Source organism: Gigantopelta aegis, chromosome 14 (assembly GCF_016097555.1).
Source record: "Gigantopelta aegis isolate Gae_Host chromosome 14, Gae_host_genome, whole genome shotgun sequence".
Lineage (NCBI taxonomy): Eukaryota > Metazoa > Mollusca > Gastropoda > Neomphalida > Peltospiridae > Gigantopelta > Gigantopelta aegis.
The window spans coordinates 49,373,121-49,396,357 of NC_054712.1; the positions used below are offsets into that span (position 1 = coordinate 49,373,121).

At 40.8% G+C, this 23,237-nt stretch overlaps 1 protein-coding gene and 1 non-coding gene across 2 annotated transcripts; one reads left to right on the forward strand and one right to left on the reverse strand.

Moving 5' to 3' along the window:
• The first annotated feature begins 10,482 nt into the window (after nt 1-10,482).
• On the forward strand, nt 10,483-22,878 carry LOC121389321 (glutathione S-transferase 1-like). The gene is made up of 5 exons (XM_041520916.1): nt 10,483-10,506; nt 12,099-12,263; nt 13,141-13,271; nt 20,521-20,640; nt 22,402-22,878. Exons 1-5 carry the CDS (start codon nt 10,483-10,485, stop codon nt 22,760-22,762), a joined length of 801 nt encoding a protein of 266 aa, XP_041376850.1. The 3' UTR covers nt 22,763-22,878.
• Trnar-ucg lies at nt 14,334-14,406 on the reverse strand. The gene has a single exon. It is a non-coding gene; the product is annotated as a tRNA-Arg (tRNA).
• Nucleotides 22,879-23,237: the final 359 nt, after the last annotated feature.

The following is a 23,237-nucleotide window of genomic DNA, read 5'->3' on the forward strand; positions in this document are numbered from 1 at the left end:
GGACCACACAGATATTGAGAGAGGAAACCCGCTGTCGCCACTTCATGAGCTACTCGTTTCGATTAGCAGCAAGGGATCTTTTATATGCAACATCCCACAGACAGGGTAGTACATACCACTGCCTTTGTTACTCTAGTTGTGGAGCACTGGCTGTAATGAGAAATAGCCCAATGGGTCCACCGACGGGAATCGATCCTAGACCAACCGCGCATCAAGCGAACGCTTTACCACTGGGCTACGTCCCGCTCCCCCCTCCCCCCCTTGTAAATAGCTTTATTATCCATTAAAGACTTTTGTAGGAGATATCGCTGGCACTATAATTTGCGATATCTCCTGCGATGTTCTCCTTAGGAGAACCATTTCCCGCTCTAGTCAGCGCACCACGACTGGTATACCAAAGGCCGTGGTATGTGCTATCCTGTGTCTGGGATAAAAGATCTCTTGCTACTAATGGCAAAATGTAGCGGGTTTCCTCTCTAACACTACATCTGAAAATTACCAAAAGTTTGACATCAAAAAGCCGATGATTAATAAATCAATGTGCTCAAGTGGTGTCGTTAAATAAAACAAACTTTCCTTAGGAGATATCGCTTCTTATAATCTAGATTGGCCAGATTTTAATCACTGCATTCTAATTAAGTCAATTATCAGGAACTACTTTTTGCTTTCATCTCACCTAAAAAATGGCTGCCATTCAGGTATTTCAAGCTGGGTTTGCAACCGTTTTAAATTATATAGATAATGGAGTTTACACTGTACAACTTGATGGAACTGACCACATCTTCCATGTGCAAAGCCACAGATTAAGGTTAGTGCAGCCTCCACAGTCACTGACAGCCGGCAGTCATCAGACGTCACCAAGGAGTGGAAGGTTTGTTGACGTTGACAACGATGAATTTATTGACGTTGACAACGATGAATTTATTGACGTTGACAACGATGATATCGAAAGAACAACTGAAAAACGTTAGGAGACATATAAACATTTCAAAAATATCTGCAAACGCAAATTGAAACCAGATATATACACGATATCCCACCTAAAGACCTAAATATTTTGGTGTGTAAATTAATTCTGACCATACGCAAAAAGAACGGAGATGAATTTGAACCGAATTCAATACGTTCTTTTTTCAATTCCATAGACAGACACTTACTAAGACACAATTACGGATATTCACTCAACCGTAGCATTAAATTGAGCAAAGCCTGATAAGTATTGACGGCAAAACAAAAGGAGCTTAAACAAAAGGGGAAAGGAAACTTACCAAACCGATCTCAGACGATATCTGTTTCCGAAGTCGACAAATTGTATGACGCTGGCCAACTCTGTTCTTCTACGCCTGGCGCTATTGTGAATACATTGTGGTTTAACAATACGGTCCATTTTGGGTTGAGGGGTTCACATGAACACAGAAAAATGGCCTGGGGAGACATTGAATTAAAAACAGATACCAGTGGCATCGAGTATCTTGAATTTAACGCGCGCCACTTGATGTCCGCCATGTCACTCCGAAAATGTGGGCAACGCCTATAAATCTCTCACTTCGGCCTGTTGCAGTATACAAATTGTACAAGTCTTTACAACCAGTTGATTATTGTTCCCTGAAAACCCATTCTATCTGTCTTGTACAACAATAAAAACAAGTTCTCTACCGGTTTTACAGTGGTTTAAACGTAGTCCGGTTGGCGTAAACAAACTTGAATCGATCATGAAGCGTATGACAGTGGCGGCAAACATGTCTTCCCACAAAACACTCACTAATCATAGTGCTCGCAAACACCTTGTTCAGACATAGATTCCAATATTCCAGCAATAAAAATACAACAAATCAGCGGACACAAAAATATTAGCAGTATTAACAACTACTCTCACATAAATGGCCTCAGATTACAGTTATCTTCCCATTTGGTTGTCCAAAATCTGGAAATTTGACCGCGCAAGCAGTCTGCTGTTTGACTGTGATTATTTCATGGCAGACAGCTATGAAGTGGCAACTGTTTGACTGAAGTGACAGGGGATAGCATGTAGTTTGTAAACATGTGTAACTTGCTGACATTGAAGACTTGTTTGTGGTAATTTCGGCCCATGCAAAAGTAGTGCTTTTTGTGTAAAATGGGTGTACTCCGGCCTGGTTTAGAGGGTGTGTCTGTTTAAACCAATATGCTGGGAGAAAGAGCTGGACAACAGGGGTTGTCCCTTTCAGGGTATGTGTCCCCCATGCTAGCAAAGGTACATACAAAACTTCACGGGCCTGCTGATATTAATAAAAATGTTATAGCCACTAAGGCTATATAGAAACATATAGCGAAATTAATTGTGGTCTGAGGCCTGATATGAGGATCAACACCCACAAATATCGTCCATTTTATCTGGGTCACGGCCATTACAGCGAGCCACGTCTGAAGCCCAGACACTGTCTCAAAGTTCGAATGAGTTGCGTCGATCGGCATTTTCAAACGTGTTATTTTCCATCGAACAAAATTCACAGATGCACCAAACGGCAAATAATTTCTCCATGTCGACGACTGACTCGTTTTGAATCAGTTTTTGGCTCCAGCAATATTTCTGGAGAAAGTTTCATTGTAACAAAAGTAAAGTTTGTTTTATTTAACGACGCCACTAGAGCACATTGATTTTTTATCTTATCATCGGCTATTGGACGTCAAACATATGGTCATTCTGACACTGTTTTTTTTAGAGGAAACCCGCTGTCGCCACATAGGCTACTCTTTTACGACAGGCAGCAAGGGATCTTTTATTTGCGCTTCACACAGGCAGGATAGCACAAACCATGGAATTTGTAGAACCAGTTTATGGATCACTGGTCGGTGCAAGTGGTTTACACCTACCCACTGAGCCTTGCGGAGCACTCACTCGGGGTTTGGAGTCCGTATCTGGATTAAAAATCCCATGCCTCGACTGGGATCCGAACTCAGTACCTACCAGCCAGTAGACCGATGGCCTAACCACGACGCCACCGAGGCCGGTCAACGTAACAGTTCACAACCATTTCCATACCACAGCTCGTCGCAGATCTGCTGTCTTAGACAGTGACAGTGATTAAAATATTCTCACACGTAGTTTTCCAACGGACAACCGTTATATTCTCCGTCAATTTTATCGTATGTTCCTGAACATTCCAAACGGTGTTTTTGTTCTGTTTTGTTCTTGTTCACTGGCAGTAGTGTCATGGAGTTACAATATTTTTGAACTTTTTTTTCCCTGCGAAATAAGATGTCAATGGTTCATGTGTTGTTTGTCTTCATTAAAATAAATGTGTTAGTTGTGTATTACTGCGCCCGCTAACATTCCATAGGTTTCAAAGAAATTATTTACAATTGTCGAAAATGAAAAGAGTAATAATGAATGATACAAAATACCCCCCTCCCTCGTGTCTTGTGATATCATAATTTATCAGCACTCGTTGATAAAAGTATAAAAATCCTCGGGAAGCCTCGGATTTTATACTTTTATCAACTCGTGCTGATAAATTATGATATAACAAGACACTCGGGGAGTATCCTCTATGAAACCTGGATTTGCAAGTGAACAGTGAGAAAAAATAAAATAATCACCTGGCATTCAACAAAACCAGGACACTCATAACATCAGGGTTGAACTGACAAGCCTTCCAGTGTACTCGTTGTGTCTTAACTAGATATTCCACCGTCCTCACTTGATGGTGGCTGGTACCCCTGTAAGGAAAACAGAATCTCGACGAGTACTAGAGTATTCAGGCACGGGCCGAGTCCAGCAATACTTGTGTCTGTTCACAGGACTAGAGTACCCGTGCAAGGAAGAGCAACCTCATTTAATTATATTTTTATGTCATTGTGTCACATGCTTGCCGTCGGGTACATTATAGGCAGTGGCGTAGGAAGGTGCTAAAAATGGGGTGGGGTGGGGGGACACTTTTATATTTACAAACGTTTACACTATTATAAAGCAAATATAAAGCAAACTATCTGAAAAGTGTGTGTGTGTGTGGGGGGGGGGGGGGGACATGCCCCCCTTGCCCCACGCTTCCTACGCCAGTGATAGGACTATAAGACGTGGAAGGAAAATTAAAGTTGAATGTGTGGAATGCAGTATAATGACATGATTTGGCATCCGTGTTCAGCGATGGAATTAAGATGCATAAATAGAGAAAAATACATGACAGTACGATTACCCCATCTCTGGTTAAAATGGCAAAGAATATTTACAAAACTACTATTCGAAAAACAATAGGATCCTTCCGGACCTAACCTGAACGATTCGATCAGGAAATCCTCAGCAGTGGATAGCTAAAACGTGTTATCGCTGATTTCCGATTTCGTTTCCGACAATCTTCGCGGTGTTCCGCCAGAATACATTACTACCACTAGTATCAGGTTCATGAGGTTAATTACATATTGATTTAATGATCGACTAAACCAGTATAGTTAAACCACTTTAAGCTGTATGACCCAGAGTTGTAGTATTTTCCGGTTATGTTGAACTGACTAAACCAGTATAGTTAAACCAGTTTAAGATGTACGACCCCAAGTTGTAGTATTTTTCGGTTATGTTGAACTGACTAAACCAGTATAGTTAAATCAGTTTAAGATGTACGACCCCAAGTTGTAGTATTTCCTGGTTAGGTTGAACTGACTAAACCAGTATAGTTAAATCAGTTTAAGATGTACGACCCCAAGTTGTAGTATTTCCTGGTTAGGTTGAACTGACTAAACCAGTATAGTTAAATCAGTTTAAGATGTACGACCCCAAGTTGTAGTATTTCCTGGTTAGGTTGAACTGACTAAACCAGTATAGTTAAATCAGTTTAAGATGTACGACCCCAAGTTGTAGTATTTCCTGGTTAGGTTGAACTGACTAAACCAGTATAGTTAATCCAGTTTAAGATGTACGACCCAAAGTTGTAGTATTTCCTGGTTATGTTGAACTGACTAAACCAGTATAGTTAAATCAGTTTAAGATGTACGACCCCAAGTTGTAGTATTTCCTGGTTATGTTGAACTGACTAAACCAGTATAGTTAAATCAGTTTATGACCCAGAGTGTAGTATTTCCCTGTTAGTTTGGACTGACTAAACCAGCATAGTTAAATCAGTTTATGACCCAGAGTGTAGTATTTCCCTGTTAGGTTGGACTGACTAAACCAGCATAGTTAAATCAGTTTATGACCCAGTGTAGTATTTCCCGGTTAGGTTGGACTGACTAAACCAGCATAGTTAAATCAGTTTATGACCCAGTGTAGTATTTCCCTGTTAGGATGGACTGACTAAACCAGCATAGTTAAACCAGTTTATGACCCAGAGTGTAGTATTTCCCGGTTAGGTTGGACTGACTAAACCAGCATAGTTAAATCAGTTTATGACCCAGTGTAGTATTTCCCTGTTAGGTTGGACTGACTAAACCAGTATAGTTAAACCAGTTTATGACCCAGAGTGTAGTATTTCCCGGTTAGGTTGGACTGACTAAACCAGCATAGTTAAATCAGTTTATGACCCAGAGTGTAGTATTTCCCTGTTAGGTTGGACTGACTAAACTAGTATAGTTAAACCAGTTTATGACCCAGAGTGTAGTATTTCCCGGTTCGGTTGGACTGACTAAACCAGTATAGTTAAACCAGTTTAAGTCGTACAACCCATAGACGTTACGTGGAACTGACTAAACCAGTATACATGTAGTTAAATATTTACGAATCGTTTTACAATAAACAAACCGTAGCTTACAAAATTAATATTTTGTTAGCGTAATTAAATGGGCAAGAAAAATAATCAATCACCGCTGTGTGTGTGTGTGTGTGTGTGTGTGTGTGTGTGTGTGTGTGTGTGTGTGTGTGGTTCTAACGAGAAAAAACCCAGAGGCAAATGGATTCATCGAGAAGGTTGAATCATCCGACAACAGTTCCTTTGATGTGTTTGTTTCTAAAAGAAGATGTTTTGTACAATTTATGTTTGTTCCACTGCTATTATTGGTTTGAAAACAGTCTTCAATCTAATACTGATTTTCGCATAGCGAAGCTCATTAAAACAAGTTAAAACCCCCCATTGTTTTATTGTTGAATAACGGGATATGCATGCATGATATAAATATTTGACTGTGTATGTTTATTTGCCACTCTGACCTTACATCATACTGTATTAAAAGAAAGAAGTGTTTTATTTAACGACGCACTAAACACATTTTATTTACGGTTATATGGCGTCAGCCATATGGTTAAGGACCACACAGATACTGAGAGAGGAAACCACTTCATGGGCTACTCTTTTCGATTAGCAGCAATGGATCTTTTATATGCACCATCCCACAGACAGTGTAGTACACACCACGGCCTTTGATATACCAGTCGTGGTGCACAGGCTGGAACGAGAAAAGCCCAATGGGCCTACACCGACCGCGCATCGAGCGAGAGCTTTACCACTGGGCTATATCCCGCCCCTAATACTGTATTAGTTATACCACGTAGACTTAATTGATTTCTCCTTTTATTATGTGAACACAGAATATTCTATAACATGAATTATATTAGAAAATATTGGCATTAAACTGATAAAAAAATTATCCTTGAAATAATAATAGTGAGATTGACTTGTAAGTATAATAACCAGATGTGTATTGCGAAAGTGAACACCACTGTCCATGTCAGAAGTTATATGATATGTACAGTGGTGACGGACCTTTAATAGAGCTCGTTCAGATTTGGGAAGGTGTTGGACAAGTGGCAGTCCTCATACATAACCCCATGAATGTGACCGGGAGCCAAATAATTGATATCCATTTAAAAACAATCACGAGCAAACTGTCTAGCTCTATATAGAATGATTTAAAGTTAAAGTTTGTTTTGTTTAACGACACCACTAGAGCACATTGATTTATTAATCATCGGCTATTGACACACAGTCTTAAACACGAAACTGCTACATGTGTCCTTTAGTAGGAAAGGGTCTTTTGAATGCACCACCCCGCAGACAGGATAGCACATACCATGGCCTTTGATATACCAGTCGTGGTGCACTTCCTGGAACGATAATTAGCTCAATGGGTCCACCGGCGGGGATCGATCCTAGACCGACAGCACCGTATAATCGAACCACCTCAGTGGATATATTATCTCATTGATTTGTTGTAATGTGCTCTAGTGGTGTCGTTAAACAAAGCAAACTGTTTTGAATGCCCAGTCCCCAACCCACCCACACACACACTGTTATGAACTTGTTTTCACCGTGCCTGTCTGTTCAAGACAGAAAGTCACAATTAATGTTTTCAAACGCTTACCTTCATATTTGACAATAGAATTCTGGAAGCGAGAAATTCGACGACTGATATATAGAAAAAAACAACAAAAGGTTCGTGCCGCTTTCCCGTTACAACAAGTTTTAGGTTGAGTGCAAGGTATTAATAACAGTGTATTAAAAGCGGACTCTTTTGAAATCGACCAGTCCAGAATTTGGCAACATAGAAAAACAACATTTTGACTAGTATCGTTGTATGCGGACATTATTTAGATGTTATTCCTTAAGGCGATCGCTTGTGCATAAAGTACGAACAGTCCTCTGTTTAGAGATCCGTGACGTTACCACACTATGGCGGAATAGTAGTCGGATATCCAATTGTTTGGTGAATTCGTTTGACTGGGACATTATATTATTTCAGTTTGATTTTTGCAACACCGAGCCTTTATAAGGGTGAGCTATTACAAAACTATTATAAAGAAAGAAAGAAATGTTTTATTTAACGACGCACTCAACACATTTTATTTACGATTTAAGGACCACACAGATAATGAGCGAGGAAACCCGCTGTCGCCACTTCATGGGCTACTCTTTTCTATTAGCAGCAAGGGATCTTTTATATGCACCATCCTACAGACAGGGTAGTACATACCACGGCCTTTGATATACCAGTCGTGGTGCACTGGCTGGAACGAGAAATAGCCCAATAGGCCCACCGACAGGGATCGATTCCAGATCGACCGCACATCGAGCGAGCGCTGTACCACTGGGCTACGTCCCGCCCCCAGAACTATTATAAACAGAGCGCCGTAAGCAAACTTTAAATTACATTTGTGTTGAGTAATTTACCTGATCCCAGGACCGGCTTCGGTGGCGTCGTGGCAGACCATTGGTCTACAGGCTGGTAGGTACTGGGTTCGGATCCCAGTCGAGGCATGGGATTTTTAATCCAGATACCGACTCCCAACCCTGAGTGAGTGCTCCGCAAGGCTCAATGGGTAGGTGTAAACCACTTGCACCGACCAGTGATCCATAACTGGTTCAACAAAGGCCATGGTTTGTGCTATCCTGCATGTGGGAAGCGAAATAAAAGATCCCTTGCTGCCAATCGGAAGAGTAGCCCATGTAGTGGCGACAGCGGGTTTCCTCTCAAAATCTGTGTGGTCCTTAACCATATGTCTGACGCCATATAACCGTAAATAAAATGTGTTGAGTGCGTCGTTAAATAAAACACTTCTTTCTTTTACCTGATCCCATTGCAAATCTATAATTTAATTGTCTTATGTGGGTGCGTGGGTAATTTTTGGCATGTTTCCATCAGATCCGACGCCATATAACCGTACATAAAATGTGCTGAGTGTGTCATTAACTAAAACGATTCCTGCTTCCATCAGAGAAATGTTCAAGCACACCTGTCGTGGGCACAGCATCTGAATTCGCCAGAGACTTCTGTCGATGCCAGATAATTGTCTTTCTAAATATCTAATTATATTATCCAGGATACATCCATAGAGGCGGAGTATTTTGTTTTTGTTTTAGAGTAAAGACTCAAGTCTATTAGAGGTCCTTCTCATGAAGTGTTCTTTGACACACCGGCCTCGGTGGCGTCGTGGTTAGCCATCGGTCTACAGGCTGGTAGGTCCTGGGTTCGGATCCCAGTCGAGGCATGGGATTTTTAATCCAGATACCGACTCCAAACCCTGAGTGAGTGCTCCGTAAGGCTCAATGGGTAGGTGTAAACCACTTGCACCGACCAGTGATCCATAACTGGTTCAACAAAGCCATGGTTTGTGCTATCCTGCCTGTGGGAAGCGCAAATAAAAGATCCCTTGCTGCCTGTCGTAAAAGAGTAGCCTATGTGGCGACAGCGGGTTTCCTCTCAAAATCTGTGTGGTCCTTAACCATATGTCTGACGCCATATAACCGTAAATAAAATGTGTTGAGTGCGTCGTTAAATAAAACATTTCTTTCTTTTTTGTTCTATGACACGTTGTGAGGTTTGGGTGATAGTTACTTGCTACTTATGTGACCATTGATGCTAACATGAAATAGAGGATGTTATATGAGTGTCCATGACAGTCGATGTTTACGACACGAGTGCCTAAATTATCATATTCCAGTCATTGTTTACAAAATAACGTTTCCTTAATGGCGGAGTAATGTTTGTTCATTACTGTCTTGAAAAACCAAATCACAACCCGTTCTAAAGTGACGTCATATTTATACGCCCATAAGTAAAGAGTACACATGTATCAACACACCGGCCTCGGTGGCGTCGTGGTAGGCCATCGGTCTACAGGCTGGTAGGTACTGGGTTCGGATCCCAGTCGAGGCATGGGTTTTTTAATCCAGATACCGACTCCAAACCCTGAGTGAGTGCTCCGCAAGGCTCAATGGGTAGGTGTAAACCACTTGCACCGACCAGTGATCCATAACTGGTTCAACAAAGGCCATGGTTTGTGCTATCCTGCCTGTGGGAAGCGCAAATAAAAGATCCCTTGCTGCCTGTCGTAAAAGAGTAGCCTATGTGGCGACAGCAGGTTTCCTCTCAAAATCTGTGTGGTTCTTAACCATATGTCTGACGCCATATAACCGTAAATAAAATGTGTTGAGTGCGTCGTTAAATAAAACATTTCTTTTTACATGTATCAACAGCTGTAAATGGTTTATGCCAAAAAGCTAACATATACACAGTAATTGAATTAATTAGTAATAATCAATTAATGTTTTATTAAATCAATTAAAAACACATATTTATCAGTACGGCATGTCGTAAATAGCTCGTGACAAGCTTCCACTCGTAGTGAAAATGTTTGAATGAAGAAAGTAGTATCTGTAGAATGTCGTGTCAGCCAATCAGAAATAAATGTACTCTTACAACAGCCAATCGTTAAACGACAATGCCAGGAGGACATACGATTTAGTTATAAGTTAATATAACATATGAGGGAAATCGTACCAGGGGCGTGCGCAGGAAATTTTGCAGGGGGGGGGGGGGTCGAGGTGTCTGGCGAAGCCGGACACCGCGAGCGCCGCAGGCGCGAAGACCGTGGTGGTGGGAAAATTCTAATTCTATTCTGAGGTGTTTTCTGCTGGCTAGCCGAGCTGCTTTCTGACCACATTTTTTTGGGAAAGAAATTACATTAAAAATCGGGATATGAAAAACAAATTCGCCTTGAGCGGGGGTGGGGTGGGGGGGTGGGTGGTGGTGGTGGTTCGACCCCCCCCCCCCATGCGCACGCGCCTGCGTACGATAAATATGACCCTCGTTATGCTGAACCTCGTAGGTAATAAACAGCATGTACACGATCAGTGTGTGTTTCTTGTCTAACTGTCGCAAAAAATCCTATAGTTACCACATGCTTGACACTATGTGCGCATATTTCAACGTGCTGAAGCTGTCAATAAACTCACCTTCGTTTCCCTCACACAGACGCAACAATCACATTACTGTTAAAGGGACACACCTTAGTTTTTAAACACTAAGGCATATTTTTGACTATTAGAGCCGTTTTTGATAACTAAAATCATACTTTACTTAATTTTTATTGTTTATATTATCCATTTCCGTACGTTCGAAGTGTTTTTGGTCTATTTTTAAGGGTATTTCACCATTTCAAAGTCACAGACTCATGTTTCACTCAATTGTAACTTTATCCAAATGTGTTACAGGTTTGTAGATTAACTAAACTTAGTGTGCATTTTCATGAGCTTAAACTAGGGTCTGTCCCATTAAGCTTTACTTTTCTAATTCGACTACTTTATTTATTTATTTATTTTTATATTCGACTGCTGGAAAGCGCGAATAGACGAGTGTTAAGGCCCATTTTGTGATAAACGACCCATTTTGTAATATGTATCCATTAAAAAATGGGTCGGTTTTTTTAAAATTACAAAATGGGTACATATTACACAATGAGTCGTTTATTACATAGATAATAATACATGAGTGGCCGTTAGATACCACTTATCTCACAACGAGTTGTTTTAAAATGTATCTAACGAGCTAAAGCGAGTTTGATACGTTTTTAAACAAGTTGTGAGACAAATGGTTTCTAACGGACACGAATGTATTATTCTATTTCTTACATATCCTCAAACAACAGGTTTTAAGCAAATTTAACATCTTTTTCGACTAAAAGTTATTTACAGCCGTTGCACGTGTAGCTAACTTACGCGTCACAGACCCATGATTGTCAGATTAACTATACATCACAATATAATCGATTTCCATCATGTATGTCTTTTCATTGGATGTATGGCAATGATGACCTGGTCATCATCTTGGAGCAGCCAGTCGTATGTTTTGAAAATGTTAACACGGGTACATGTGCAATCAACCAAGTGTTATCAAAAATAACGGATGGTGTTCTCACCAACGGGTGTGTTAATAAAAAAGGTCCTTTAAGCCTCAGTCACACTGGATCGTACGTTTTCTGGATCGTGCGATTGGTGGCATTTGGCCGAGGTACGACCAATCGGCAATGTTTGTTACGATCTCCAATTGCGATTGCTCTAAGACTGGTGGTAGGTGATCGTACGATTGGTGGTACGCGTGGTCGTGCGATCACCAACGATTGGAGAAGATCGATCGCAAGATCAATCATAGGTAATCGTGCAACTAGTGGTTGCAATCAGCGACCGATCGTACATTCAATCGTGGCGAACTGCGACCGCTCGCACAATCGTTCGCAGCCAATCGCAGCTAGTCGCAGCCAGTCGTGAGATGGGTCGTGAGATCAGATATAAAGGCTCGCAAAAATATAGAGCTACTGCGACAGTTCATTTATAGTATTAGAAGAGAAACCCGCTTACCACAGCAAAACATCTGGTCAAAAAGGATTGTGAAAAAATATAATGTTCTATCTTCCCCAGATATACAGCGGCAATCAGATGAACGAAAAGGCTCAATCATCTAATTCAAACCGGGCTGCAGCCACGGACCGGGTAGATAAGAGGTGGCACGGACGGCCGACCGTAGAACTGTACATCGTGAGAATATCACCGCCGTGCCGAGCAGTGTGGATCTATCTACTACAGGTTTGGGTGAAAGGTGTTTGTGTTTGTTTAACGACACAGCCAGATCACAATGATTTATTAAACATCGGCTATTGGATGTCAACCTTTTTCATAATGCTAAAAAACATATGATAATTTTAAACACGCTGCATTATTCCATAAGGGGGCGGGATAATTAATATACCAGTCGTAGGGTACTGGTTGGGACAGGGGAAAACCTAATAAGATAATTGGTCCACTGGGGAGTTTGAACAAATGACTGATAAAAGGTTTGTATACACGCGCGTAGAAAGCGGGGGTGTGGGGGTGATGTGGGACAGTAGCAGCATCGATGGTTTATATATATTTATGTTTATATTCACACACACACACACACACACACACACACACACACACACACGCACGCACGCACGCACGTACGTATGTATGTATGTATGTACACAGGTAAATATCGCAAGAGTTGTGTGTCTACAGTATCTAGAACATGCATTTTCACGTTTTCAACAACAAAGCTACACATTGTGTGTGTGTGTGTGTGTGTGTGTGTGTATATATATATATATATATATATATATATATATCTATATATATATGTGTGTGTGTGTGTGTGTGTGTGTGTGTGTGTGTGTGTGTGTGTGTGTGCCCTCCCCCAAGTTTTTGGCGCCTTCCTACGCCACTGGTATGTGTAAATGTTGTTGCTCGTGCGAACCTAGCGGTGTAGGGGAGAGGGGAGGGGCCGACATTGTCGGCACATATTTGCTGAACAAACTATGATAAATACCATGATAAATATATAATGTATTGCGGTATGGGGGGTGGGGGAGAGGTGTGGCGTTCTTTGATGTGATGTATTTTAGCAGTAATACACGCTATGACGTATTCGTATTCTCTTCGACAGCATGGAATCCCCCACACGCTGATCGACGTAGACATTTCGAAAGGGGAGACAACTCTTCCCGAGATAGTGAAAAAACAGCCACACCACGAGGTTCCTATTCTGGTTGATTCGGAGATCGTTGTGTTTGATGGGTAAAATTAATTTCTTTCTTATTATAGGCGTCCATAGGCGTACGGGCTCCCATTTGTGTAGGGGGAGGGGGGGGGGGGGGGCACGCTGGGACTTGCCCGAATGAAACAAAAATGCCCGAATCTGGATAACAATAATTACTCATATTAGCATTACTGCCAAATAGCAATATATGGTTGCAAACAAATCACTACGCATGTTTACATGGATTACTACTAATTTTGAATGTAGAATGATGGAAATAGATGATAAAAAGGTCCCAGGTTAGCACATTTTGCCCGATTATCTCTATTATTTTTGACCGAATTTGAATTTTTGCTCTAGCACTAGGGGGCAGTTACACCCCCTGCCTCTTGTCTCGTACGCTTATGGCCTCAGATTACAGTTATCTTCCCATTTGGTTGTCCAAAATCCGGAAATATGACCGCGCAAGTAGTCTGCTGTTTGACTGTAATTATTTCATGGCAGACAGCTATGAAGTGGCAACTGTTTGACTGAAGTGACAGGGGATAGCATGTAGTTTGTAAACATATGTAACTTGTTGACATTGAAGACTTGTTTGTGGTAATTCCGGCCCATGCAAAAGTAGTGCTTTTTGTGTAAAATGGGTGTACTCCGGCCTGGTTTAGAGGGTGTGTCTGTTTAAACCAATATGCTGGGAGAAAGAGCTGGACAACAGGGGTTGTCCTTTTCAGGGTATGTGTTCCCCATGCAGGCAAAGGTACATACAAAACTTCACGGGCCTGCTGATATTAATAAAAATGTTATAGCCACTAAGGCTATATAGAAACATATAGCGAAATTAATTGTGGTCCGAGGCCTTATGTAGGCGTTGGAAGGTGCCGGCAATTGGGGGCGGGGTTGGGTGGGTAGGGGTGAACTGGTAAGGCCAATTATTAAATGTGAGGTTTACACGTTGGGTGTCATACGGGATTTGAGGAACAATTTGGGAAATTGTTATCCAAATTCTTTATTGAACATTTTACTCATTGATATGTTAAATAATGTTTTTTAAAGTTCCATTATAAATACAGTAAACGAAAAAAAAAAAGAAAAAAAAAAATCGACCCTGACGAGATTCGAACTCGCAATCTTCTGATTCGAAGTCAGACGCCTTATCCATTAGGCCACAGGGCCACAATTAATTATACTGAACTGTTAGGAAGGCATCCCCTCCTGTCCCGGAACCGGTTCCTGGCGAAGTCAACAGATCGGATCCGGGATGGGCGTGCTTGAACCTAGTTTTGGGTATGAAAAGAGTACCCATACCCATAGGAAGGCATCGTGTTTCATGTTGAACATACCGACAAACCCAGTAGATAAAAGATTCTTGTCAAAATTAAAACATGCCGACGAGAGCATGCTTTGCACTTGGGTGTGTGGCAAACGATGGTCTGATTATATGCTTAAGATGGCCCCTGAAGCAAGAAAACGGTATGCTACACAGCGTCAGTATGAAAGTGAGCTCCGTGGTCTAGTGGATAAGCTGCTGGATGATCAAGCTGACGACAGTGGCTCAAATCCCGTCAAAGCTGGCTCACACATTCATTCATCTTTCTCATCTATCACCATCTGCCTATCATTTTCATTATCTTAATATAAAAAACTTTCCAATTTCTCCCACGAAGATTTCAATCTGTTTCGAACTTTCTGTCAGTTTCTTCCGACTCTGTCTTCTGAGCTGTCCACACTATCGCCTACCTGTCTCAGCTTCCTCCACGGGTGCAATCTCTACGTATTTCCCTGCAACCACATGACACCATCGTCCTCTGCCGCTAATAAAGCTGGTCTGACCCACGGGTGCATAGTAGGTGGTTACAAGTGCCTCTTAAAAATAACTACTGAACACTCCCCGAAGTGGTCAGACTAAGCCCACAGCTCAAAGCTGATAGGGAATGGCAGGTGTGTGGCACAGATAGCCACAAGAGACAAGCACCTGTCGCGGTTGGAGAGACAAGGACTGAAATGTGGAGGTGGACAGCGAAAGAAGTTGAAAGATAGGAGGAGTTGCCAGATCGGGAAAAAATTAGATGGAATTCAACGGAGAGAAAGGAAAAGGGGCGGTGGGATAAAAAAATAAAAAAAAAAAAAATAAAGCTTCTGTATGGAGGAGGTGCGCGTACACTTCCTGACCCATATAATTTGACGATCGGCTGGGTAGAAGAAGACCCTTGTTTTTTGCTTTTTGAAGACCAAGGTGATCCCATCGCAACGTGTACGCGAGACAGCTCATCAACCACGGTGTGCCTGGATAAAGAACAGGGGACTGTTTGCTGTGCTCACTGCACGTGTGAGACCGGGTATGTAGTTTTATATATGAAATTAAGCAATATTTTAGAAGGGTTGAGGCAAAGTTTATATATATATTTGTTATTTCCAAAACAATTTTACTTTTCTTTTTTACGTAAAACGAAACCGAAATTATTTACAAAAATTTTTTTGTAGGAGGATGGGAGTAGTAAGGAGGCCTCTATAACCCCATGACCTACTTTCCGTGACCTTGATCTTGATGACGTCACGGTCTTGTCACGTGACCATGACCCGGCCCTGACCTACTTAGACTGGCTCTGACCTACTTAGACTGGCCCTGACCTACTTAGAGGACAGTTACCTTGGTGTGCAGGTGCGTGTCTCCCCTAGGCTTGATGAGGACAACGATCGCCCATAGTGGATATCTGTCGTGGCCTTAGCCCTATTAAAGCCGTGTGCAATATCCGCCCACTTGGATTTATTTAGTAGGGCCGCGTGCAACGCCCCCGCCCTAGCCCACTCCAAGGCTGGTCCCGACCCGTCGACTTGGTCCAGTCTGTGAGCTACATCATGTACATAGGACATAGGACTGTGTTAATAGTTTTTGACGTTGAAAACATCGTTGACAATGGCCATAATTTCGTTTGGTTTGAGTTCTTCGTCGTTTTTCAGTATGTTTGTTGTAGTATGTAGTACGCGACAATCGATCTGCATACATTAAACACTGATATGGTCTGGATATTCTTCTATCGTTAGTCGTCTACTTGTTTTTAAGAAGTTAAAATTCGCAAAAATGACAGAAAATACACACTATTTTAATAAGAGTGACTCGATAAACTTTCCCGCCCAATCTTAGGTCTACTATGGATCGACCATTGGAGCCAGAGCCAGAGGAGCTTTGCCTCTGGGTCTAGGTCTGACTCCTTTGGCTCCGGCTGCGGATCTGGCTCTGGCTCTGACTCCGGCTCTGCTGCGTTTGCTGCTGCTGCTGCTGCTGCTGCTGTGGTGATGGTGGTGGTGGTGGCTGCTGCTGCTGCTACTGGGAAGGGTTATGTTTCCAACAATTCAGCCAGCAGCATCATGTCATCAGCATACATTATTAAAAATATGTTTAGCATTTGTATCTCAATATAGGGGCAATTATCTGATAGCAACTGCATTTCACAATCATTCACATACATAGAGAATAATATTAGAGATAAAACGTTTCCCTGAAATAAACTGTTCTTGCATATAAAAACGTCTGAAAGTACATTATTATATTTTACACAACATTTAACATTGTCATAAAAAGACCGTATAATAGTAACCATTCTACCCTCGACGCCCTGTTGAATTATTTTATACCACAGGGTTTGTCTATTAACAAAATCAAAAGCTTTGCTATAATCTACAAAACAGCAATAAAAACGATTTCGATTCTTCAGTGTTCTATGTATTAAATATTGTAGAGTAAATATGGCACCTATTCTAAACCCAAACTGCGCGTCAGAAATAACATTATTCTTTCTTATGATTCTATCGAAATCTATTAATCTGTTATTTAGGATAGAGGTAAATAATTTTTCAAACAGCTAACTAGAGTAATTCCCCTATAAATTATCTGTATCATTAACATTTCCCTTTTTTAAAACAGGCATAATACAACCAATTGACTAAGCATGTGGGAAATGACCTTTATTAAACAGCAAATGTTGACATGGCATCAGAACATGCTTACAAGTAATAAAATATGCTTTTAAAACATTATCATACCCACAGGCTTTATTATTCTGCAGGTCGTGTATCGCATGACATATTTCTTCCTCAGTTATGTCTCCATCTAAAGCGCTAAAAGACGAGCTTTCAACATGTCTATTATAATCTGATAAAAAGTCTGCCTCTTTGTTAGTGTTCGGTTCATTAGAAGCAAGTTTAAAGAAATGATTAAAGACGTCATCATTACTCAGCTCTGACCTGTTTGTAAAATCTCTTTGGGTTATGTTTACGTAAATAATTTAACATATTACCGTGTTGTTACTTGTATTGCTTTATTAATTTATATTCCATTTTTTTATAGATTTTGTTTTTATATGAACAAGTTCAATACGATTTTCATTGGTTTTATTAGCATTAAAGAACTGGATAGCTTTTCTGTACTAGTGATATCGTTGTTTCAGTGTTTCATTAAACCAAGGTTTATTCTTATTTCAACTTTACTACTAAAATAAGATACGATTTAGTGTTAAAGGGACAGACCCTCGTTTTTAAACACTAAAGCATATTTTCCACTATTAGAACCGTTTATGATCACTGAAATCAAACTTTACTTATATTTTATTGTTTAGATTATTCATTTTCGTAGAACCGAAGTGTTTCTGGTCATCCTGGTGTTTGTAGTACCAAAAATAGTTTTTGTAATATTTTTAGAAACGCATGTGCGCCTGAGTAGCGGTTTGTTGTTGGGTTCTGGTCTATTTTAAGGATATTTCCTGTTTTAACGTCACAGACTCTTTTTTTTCCACTGTATTGTAACTTTATCCAAATGAGTTATAGGTTTGTAAATTAATTAAACTTAAGTGACAATTTTGAACGAGTTAAAACTAGAGTCTGCGCCTTTAAAAAATAATAATTTGTGATTTATTTATTACAGCTGGTACTCACAACTGTACACGAGGCACCAACAACATTCGGCAAAACGCGGGAAAAGGCTGCTGAGACAGTCACGGCAGACGTAAACTTGCCACTTCCGGATCTTGAAGCAATACTTTCCCTGAAAGCTGTTTGTCCAAATGCTGTATTTAAAAAAAAAAAGATACCACCATTAGACGAGGAATCTACAGACAGTGCTGATGAAGATGATACCCTCTCTGCTCACAGGGATATCTGTGGGAAAACGTACAAATGTGAGCCATGTTAAAAATCAGAAGTGACTAGACACCAGCCCATTGTGGTTTAACCATCGAAAAGGCCGCGTTACTGTAACAAAGACCCATGATGTTCTAGTGATGAGACAGACAACTGATCCAGCTAATGTTGTGAAGAAGATTGTAGGGTATAATAAAAGTGTACTTGTGAAAAAAAAACCAAGGCAGTTTTCTGTGGTGTGGATAATGAGAATCGTGCTAACAGTCCATTCTGGCCAGCATACAACTTTCAAATGTCAAAGAGCAGGGCCCAGTTTCACAGAAACATCGTAAGCCTAGGTTTGCACGTAAACGTACATTTACGACTAAACCACAATTCTTATTACTACTATTATAGTAAAACAAATATAGTTTGAAATATACATATTTCAATTTGTTTTGTCCTTAAAATGCTTCATGTTCTGCAATAATGTAATTTTCTGCGTGAGATAGATGCTAAAGGTAGTACTAGACCAAATAACTTCCAGCTGGGTCAAAGTTCGAGGTGCACCCAACTTTTGATAGAGAAGTGAACACCACAAGTCCTGTGATTGGTTATAAATGTGAGTGTGTTGGTTGTAAAAAATAATAGTTTTATCTGGGTTAAAAAAAAATGCAATTTTATTTCATCTAGTACCAATGTGTCAAGTAGCCTTATGCTTGAAACATGCATGGGGTACCTGTAAAAAAAAGTACTCGAATTTTGTGCGGAACTAGGGTAGTCATAGACGCTACCCGTTATCTCAGAAACGAGCAGCTTGACCCCCATTTTTTTCTGATTCACTTTAAGTGTGAGGGGTGGTAGTATTTATATCCGTGGCGTTTATGTCGGTTGATACGTTGCAGGTAGGAGTTTTAGCCACATATGTTACTATTGTCGTCTATGGGATTTGATTTGGTAGTATACACCCTAAACACATGTAAACATATGGCCGGTATAACTGCTAGTCGCAGACGCAAACTTACGATGTTTTGTGAAATGGGCCCCTGGACTCTGTAATCAGTACTGAAATGCATCAAGTGATGGGCTGGTTCAGTATGACTGTGGGAATTCAAAGGATGTCTAGAAATCCAACTACAAGGACAACAGCATCAATGTGGCGCTTGAAGACCCCCAATTGTACCTGGATGAATTTATGAAACTGAAGGATACACACAAGTATTTCACTGATATTTATATTCTCGTTTGTGCACGATGTCATGTATTGCGATCTTGCTGTCTACCAACCTTGAACTAACAATATTTTTATCAAGATAAAGATGGATAACTAATTTTGTTCCAAATTAAAGAACAAATGTCAAAAAAAAAATTCTGATCCATGTGCTCCCTGAAATTGTGACCCACAAATTAACCAGACCTAACAAACTTTATTGAATAAAATATTTTTCTTTTAAGTTTGTAAACTTTAGTCTTTCATCAACGTCTTTCATTGTAAGTCTTTTCTTCTCTTTATGTAGCAGTTGTTTACTTTCATCTCATTAATCTAATAATCATGTCGGATCGGTACCATAGATATGGCTGCATCATCTTCTCATAATCCTTAGCTTTAATTACGAGGACGGCACCAGACAACTTCATCCTTCCTGCACCCTCTATGCAAATGAGCTAGGTTATTTGACCTCGTGTATTTTACTATGCGCACGCACACACGCGCTGTTGGGTATGCAGGTCGGCGTACTCACGCTAAACCCCACAGATATAAAACTCACTTTCACAAACGCTATAAGGTAGCTTATATTTAACGATAAACACACGTTGCCATAAGAACCCTTTATATTACTCATATCCAAATTCTGGCGCTCCAGCTCAAAAATATATATGGCGCCACGACTTCATTTAAAAGATTCTTTAATGTTTCCAGTAAATTTGAATTCATACTTCACCTCCGATTAGTTGACTCGCCCAGTTCTCCTTCTGTTCAAACCTAATGCTGATTTTTCAGTGAAGTCAATGTGGTTTTAACAGTTCATATTATAGTTTGGTGCACGTTAGTTCAACGCTTTTTCGTTTACAATGCATAGATCTAATAAAATATAAAAATCCGTATCAATTGACCTTTAGATTAAAATATGCTGAGGTGTTGTGCATGACATTTTTTTATTTTTTATTTTGCAGTCCGGCCATCCTGCACTACCTGTGGTCCGAGTACACGCACTCGTCCGGGTGTGGTATGTGTCTGACTGTCCGCGTTCTCAGTGACTCCATCATCAGCTGGGCGAACAGTGAGCTACACAGGCGAGTCGTCGTCGTCGTTATGCTAGTATCAGACTGCCAACTGCCACGGCAAAGTTGACCAACTTTCTACTCTCACGACTTCTACGACTGTGCAAGTTGCTAGTCCTTGCGCCCTTACAACTCGATTCTCGTTGTATAACCCACTAGTTGTGCATCTTAAGCGCACGCGTTGTACGTCGGGGGGGGGGGGGGGGGGAGAATTACAACGCAACCAGCTTTCTGCTGGCAGTTGATAGTCTTAGCCTAGCATTAATTAGCATTCGTAACGTCCTATCATTGATGATAACTGTGGCAGTTGTTGGGTTGTTTTCGGTTTGTTTGGTGGGGTTTTTTGGTTTGTTTTTGTTTGTTTGTTTGTTGTGTTTTTTTGTGATGGGGTGGGTGGGTGGGTTTGCCATAAAAATATTATTCCATAAGGTCAGTGAACTCCAGTACAGATACTTTAATTGTATCTAGTGTCAATGTACCAACTACCATTGTGATTGAAATGTATGGAGTCTGACTAAATATAGGATGGCAATTTAGCTTACCGTTATGACTGACCCCCCCCCCCCCCCCCCCCCAGCTTACACCTCACCATGATTTACTTTAATAGTGAGGGGTTCGGATTGATCCCCGTCGGTGGGCACATTGGGCTATTTCTCGTTACAGCCAGTGCACCACGACTGGTATATCAAAGGCCGTGGTATGTGCTCTTCTGTCTGTAGGATGGTGCATATAAAAGATATCTTGCTACTAATGGAAACAGTTAGCGGATTTCCTCTCTAAGACTACATGTCAAAATTACCAAATGTTTGACATCCAATAACCGATGATTATTAAATCAATGTGCTCTAGTTGTGTCGTTAAACAATGGTGAGGGATGGTGTTATTTGTATCCATTGTTGAAACGTTGCTTGTGGCAGTGTTTTGCCGAATATGTTAATATTGTCGTCTGTGTGATTTTATACGGTGGTATATTCCATCCATCCATACAAACATATACAGTGTGCAAACATTTTAGTAATGGCTAACTGGAGACTGTTTGCTTTCTACTCATCAGTAAGTTTGATTATAAAATAACGAATACAGACGATAAAATAACTGTTTGAAGCAATACCAACTGCTTTTAAAATTAGCTCCGCAAACCAGTCTCTTGCTTCGACCAGCTGGAAAACAAAGTAAAATAAAAGAAACAATAATTCATTTCAACTTATTTTCATGCTTATATCCAATTAAGGTCAGAGACGGTTTAAGAATCCGCGGGGCCTGTATCACAAATAACAGCGGGGCCCGCTTCTCGGGATATATATTTTACAACCACGTTGGGGAGAGGGAAAAATTACCTGGGGGAAATAAATGTACACATCACCGCGGGGCCCCTTGAAGCGCGGGACCCGTAGCACATGCTAAATGTGCTACTAGGATAAACTGGGTCTGATTAAGGTTCAAGCATGTTGTCCTGGACTGTCAGTCTGTCATGGACAGTGGGTTAGTTATTAAAATAAACAAACAACTAAAAACAACAAGAAACACGAAATTTCAGCGATGTTCGATTCGTAGAATCGGCCGCGGAGTGGGTAATTTTGGGCACGAACTGTTCAAGCACGCCTGTCGTGGGCACAACCTCTGACTTCGCCAGAGAATTTTGTCCATGACAGGGACGGGCCGCGGAGTTCCAAACAGAAATAGATGACATTCATTTACGAATAAAATCTTTACTATAAAATGATTCCAGGAACCGAGAGGTTACTGTTAATTGTAACAAATTATATATTTCAGGGCCATTGGTTTCTTTTACGTGTATCCACAATTCTTGGAAAAATACAGCATGCCTTCGCAAGAATGTAACGAAATTTTCATCGAAAAAGGCCTGCAGTTCGTGACAAGACAACTGGAGATCCTGGAAAATAAATACTTGAGCAAGAACAAATACTTGACTGGTAACAGACACACGATCGCCGACCTGTACGTGGCTACAATTCTAGTTCAACTCGAGTGGCCCGGATTTAAATTCAAACTGTGGCCCAAGGTAGACAACTGGCTGTCACGTGTCAAGAATGTGGAATTCTGGGAAGAGGTTCATGTTTCGCATCAGGAGTTTGTGAGAGAGTTAGAGCGAAACCGTTATCAGTTTGATTAGACAGAAGCGGATCTGGAGGGAGCAAGGGTCTTTCTCCCACTAAATTTTGCGATATTTATAATTTTATTATATATTAATTTTTATTTTTGTATGATCCCCATCCAAACCTCCCCCAAAGTTCCCTTGGCATTCCACCTCATGTCACTGCCCCCCCCCCCCCCCAAAAAAAAAAGAAGGATTTTCTGGAGCCGCCACTGTTAGACATGATAAAAATACTTTCCATTTCAATGTCACAGACGTTGGTATATCACGTGACCGTTATCATTTTGGTTCGGTTTGTTTTCTCGTGCACGGTTCGCGCAATCAACATCCGATTTGTTGCTGTTCATTTGTGAGATTTTTTGTCACAGTTCGTGAACATTTTCAGTAACAATAAAGTTCAGACAAGTAAGTGTCTCAATACAAAACGTTACAAACCCTTAAAACCAATAACTTTGCTAAGTCTTACGATATCTGGAGAGGGGATACAACCAGG